Genomic DNA, 4,459 nt, shown 5'->3' with positions numbered 1-4,459 from the left:
GTTCCCGCGCAAGTTAAAATTACTCGACAACCGATCGTAAATCAAAATCAGAGAGCGCCGTTGGTCGGGAGAACCCCGAAGTATCCGTCGTCTGGTTCCAGCCAGAAGTCCGGTGATTATGCCGACTCAAGTTGTACACCTAACTCGAGTCAGAAGAGCGAGTTCTCGCCTTCCAGTTCGAAAAGCGGTGAGTATTACTTGAACTCGCCCCGTGCTCTTCGAAGATGCGCATGATAGGATTTATGAAAACGAAGGTCAAACCGTTTCTCAGTCATCCAATAACTACATTGGAGAACATCTTTATGATGAGACTCCGTCGTCACCGTGTCATGACGAACATTTTGCGGAAGTATCGAATTGTACAGCGCAGAATTCGCCGGAGAAAAAAGATGACTTGATCTTTGAACAAAAATGTTCACCGAATCAACAATCGCCCTCGAAGAATTGTTCTTTCCAATATTGCGAGGATAACGAAAATACACGAACGGAATCGAAACGAGAAACCGAGAAATTGCAGGAAGATTGCTTGAAGAGTTACGAGACTACTGATATAAGTTTGAAGAGCGACTCATTAGCGTGCAATTCAGCTGAGAGGTCGTCCATTCAGAACGTATCACTGTCGAAACCTAGCGTGATAGTAGCAACATCTCCGGTGGGATCTCGAGCCAGAAGGTCACAACCCGACGATCAAATTTTGATAGCTTCGCCCAAGCGAGATACCATCTGTCAGTCTCGAATTTCTCGGCCGTCAAACGAAGTTAGACTCTGCGACGCGGAATCGCCCGTTCCCATAGCGGATTCGCGCGGTATTTCTAGCATCGTACCAATCGAAGTGCGAAATCAGTACGGTGGTCAGATTTCCCCCGCTACAGAAATGAGGAGGTCTATGGGACAAAGGAGTGCATTGTCCTGTGGCTTCGCGAAGAGTATCTCGCGCCCCGAGCCAATTTATGGACACCGCGGACAGCTGAGTCCTTCTCGCAGCAACGCGGTGGTTTCAGAGACGAGGGAAGGACACGAGAGTGATCAGCTGCCGCCACCCGATCCATACGGTTCGACTAAACCGTGCCGTGACGTCGACGAGAAAATAGCTCGGGTTCAAGGTCGTAATTCGATGTCGCAAAGTCCACAGTCATGCGTCTCGGAGACCAAACAAGTGCTAAACGAATCGGGGAGAAAAGTGGCACGATCTCCGATACGCGAACCGTCGAACGCAACTCAAGATATTTGTCAACAACGGCGACCCGATGCCATTCAGCAACAACAGGCTCCGCTCACGGCAGCATTAACGTTGGAAGGTCGGCAGTCGTCGCCGACTGCGAGTCAGGATAAGATGTACGTAAGCGCGAATTCGCTTCAGCGCGAGCCGATTTACGAGCAACGCCAACGACAGCATCAACCGCAACAACCGAGACAAGGTCAAGAGCTATATGCTCAACGAATTACGGATGTGACGTGCGGGCAGAATCATCCTACTTGTGGATTATTGTCGCCCTCGAAACAAGAGACCAGGCAGCACTTGGAAGCATTTTACTGGCAGCAAAAGGCGTTAGAAGCACACCGGAAGTCGGCCGTTTCGTCGGCAAACTCCGGTCCGAAGCAGATCGCGCCGAAGATCGACTTGCCAGAGATGAGAGAGGCAGTGTATTGGCAGCAATTGAAAAGACTGGACGAGGAGCAGCAGCGACGGATCTACGAGCAAAATCTGATGGAGGATGGGCTGTACGAAACGCATCACAAGGCGAGAGATGGAAGTCCTATGATATCACCTGCGTTGTCGAATCAAACGTTCAATTCTAACGCGCTCGGTTCCGTTATTCATAAGGATGGATCTTACTGGAACAATGTTCAGCAACGTCTCAAGGTGAGCCCGACCGGGAAACCGCTGTTAATGCAAGTTCAAAAAGGCCAGAATCAACCGGTGCTGATAGTCAGGCCGCAACAGGCGCTGCGGGATCGTCAGGAATTGTCGATGAAGGCCATAAATCCACGTGATCTCGCGGGATACGATGCGCAAAGATCGAAGAGCGCTTCCCCGCATTTCCATAGAGGCGATATCGAACGTACCAGTCTTCACGTGACGTGCCGAAAATCTGTCGCGGATGGAAGAACTGGCACGGCGTCTCCGGCGAGGAAGCCAGAAGTCGGGGTTTACGAGGAAGACGGCACCGACAGCGACGTCAGACCTCGACCGCATCCTATATTTAAGAGAGGAAGCTTGATAGGAGGTGAGTCCGTTGAGTACGGGAGTACCGGTCCCAAGCGGGTCAGTTTCTCTAATCAACCGAACGCTGGACCGGATTTAGCGGCTGGCAACTGGCCGACCAAACGTGGAACGGCACCCGAGCCGCCCACCAGGCGACACAGGAACGAGGACAGCACCTCGGACACCGATTCGGTATTCTTGCATCAAGATCGACACGACAGAACTCAGGACGTTTCGTACATCGCCCGCACTGTGGGCCCGTCTCCGAGGTGTCGTTCAGATGGCAGTTGCTCAGAGCAGGAGTACGACGCTAACAAACCTCTGCCTCCTCTGCCTAAGGACTCCTTGATAATCTCTCGCCGTGGAAACAATGCCAGGAATTACGCCTGTAACGACGCCCGATGGAACAGTGAGGAGCAACGCGGCTGTCGGCGAAAGCAGAATGGTGAGTCAGATCTTGATTTATTTTATACGAACGAAGAAGGCGCGCGGGCGTACGCTGCGCGTTATATCAATCCATATTGTACGTATTAAAATTAGATCTGGTTAATTTGTTGCGAAAATTTTGACATTTGAACTTTAAAGATTTGTAGCTTTGGCATTAAAATCTTCGAAGAATTAAAATTATTAATTTAATATAACTAATAATTTTGATATGTCGTTCGGGCATTATCAAAATTTGTGCCAAAGCCGCGATTTAGGATGAAAGTTATTTATTTCATTTTACAATTACATTATTTTACGATAATGAGAACATTAATTTTAGTAATATTAAAATTTTGAAAAATCTAGAACAAAAGCCGCAAATGAGTAATTTGCGTAACGCCAATTAAATTTTTTTTTCAAGCTACAATAATTCGTTCAGTCATGTTCAGTCACGAACTCTAACGTTGAGATGAGAGAAGGATCGTTTGCATTTATTCGTTCTGCTGAATCGGCGGGAAGTCGCGAGAATAAGCGCGGATGCTTTTTCATCAAATAATCCCGAGTGCAAAGGTGCTTTGTAGCTCGTAATTCGGTGTAGACGATATGCACGCACAGAACACGACTGTATGATGGTGCATTCGAATGAGCCTCTTAAGACGCGAAGACGGGTGCATCGCGTTGAGGCACGTTCGTACCGACAGAAGGGGGGATGGGAGAAACGTTGCTCCCTTCATTGTACTTTTTCAAGTCTGTAGATAGTAGGGTACTAATAGACTCGGGGGTCTTATGTGGATTTGCCGTTTTCCGTGGAATTGCCGCGGGATCTCTCTTTCGCATATAAATGTATATAAATATACCCGATTTTGATCTCGCGATTACTTAAACTCCTTCTCCCGCTTGCTTGTTTAACTATTTAGTCGATCTCTTATTAAGTCGTTTGAAGTTATGCAAGCAGCGCGTGGTAAACCAAAGATAACTTCATTGGCTGGCTGAATTTTAAGATTAACCGCGATGCGGTTACTTCGTCACTTGAAACGACGTTTGATCCCTCGTCACTACGCAAATGCGCTTTTGGTTTCTAACACTTTCTTTATTCCATGAACTTACATCGCTTTTCAAAGGCCGCATTTTAATATATCTAGTGCTATCATGTTCCTTCTCGTTTCTTGTTCGAAAACTCATTTACATTTATTTTTGTTTAAGAAACAGAATATTAAATTGTGTGATGCTGTTCATAGAGTTTGTCGTAAATAATTGCTCCGTTTTGAATCTTTAATTAAATTACATTGTTTTTTTTTCAAAGAGTGCAATTTATATATATATATACATATTTATGTACATTCATTGTATATTTTATATTTTTATATTTATATTCCTTAAAATAATTTTTTTATCTTATTAAGGAGCGATGTATCTTTCGGACTTCAGGTTAAAACTAAATAAAGTTGTAATAAAAATAAGCAGGCTCATATAAAGATAATTGCAAAAATAATTTTAAAAATATATATTGTTTAAATAGTGAGCGGCAAAATAAAGGAAACAGAAGATATTTTTCTGTTGCTATATTAGATCGAAACCCTTTTGAAATACAGTTCACAGTGTGTTTTTCTCTTTTAATTTTTATTTGGAGAGAAATGTTGCGCGTATATCAATGTCTGACGTAATTTCAGACATTTGATAAAGTATAAGAGTAATATTATCTTAGACTATTAGTGGGCAGAATCACGCCTCTAGATGATAGATCTTTCCGCACGGCGAACAGGGCAATTAATCGCTCGTTTAGGCTGCAGTAAATAAGGTCACTGACATTGTATCCCGGTAAACTGC

At 44.9% G+C, this 4,459-nt stretch overlaps 1 protein-coding gene across 12 annotated transcripts in view; it reads left to right on the top strand.

Moving 5' to 3' along the window:
• Positions 1-210: 210 nt before the first annotated feature.
• The window catches only part of LOC108721548 (coiled-coil domain-containing protein AGAP005037), a 242,315-nt gene continuing 238,066 nt past the window's right edge, over positions 211-4,459 (top strand). For all 12 annotated transcript variants that reach the window (XM_018446147.1, XM_018446153.1, XM_018446154.1 and 9 more), the window contains exon 1: positions 211-2,651. In XM_018446147.1, coding sequence (XP_018301649.1) covers positions 875-2,651 — 1,777 coding nt within the window. In that variant the 5' untranslated portion in view covers positions 211-874. The remainder of the gene's footprint in view (positions 2,652-4,459) is intronic.

This window comes from Mycetomoellerius zeteki, unplaced genomic scaffold (assembly GCF_001594055.1).
Source record: "Mycetomoellerius zeteki isolate Tzet28-1 unplaced genomic scaffold, Tzet1.0 scaffold174, whole genome shotgun sequence".
NCBI classification, from domain to species: domain Eukaryota; kingdom Metazoa; phylum Arthropoda; class Insecta; order Hymenoptera; family Formicidae; genus Mycetomoellerius; species Mycetomoellerius zeteki.
This window is presented reverse-complemented; position numbering and strand designations above follow the sequence as displayed.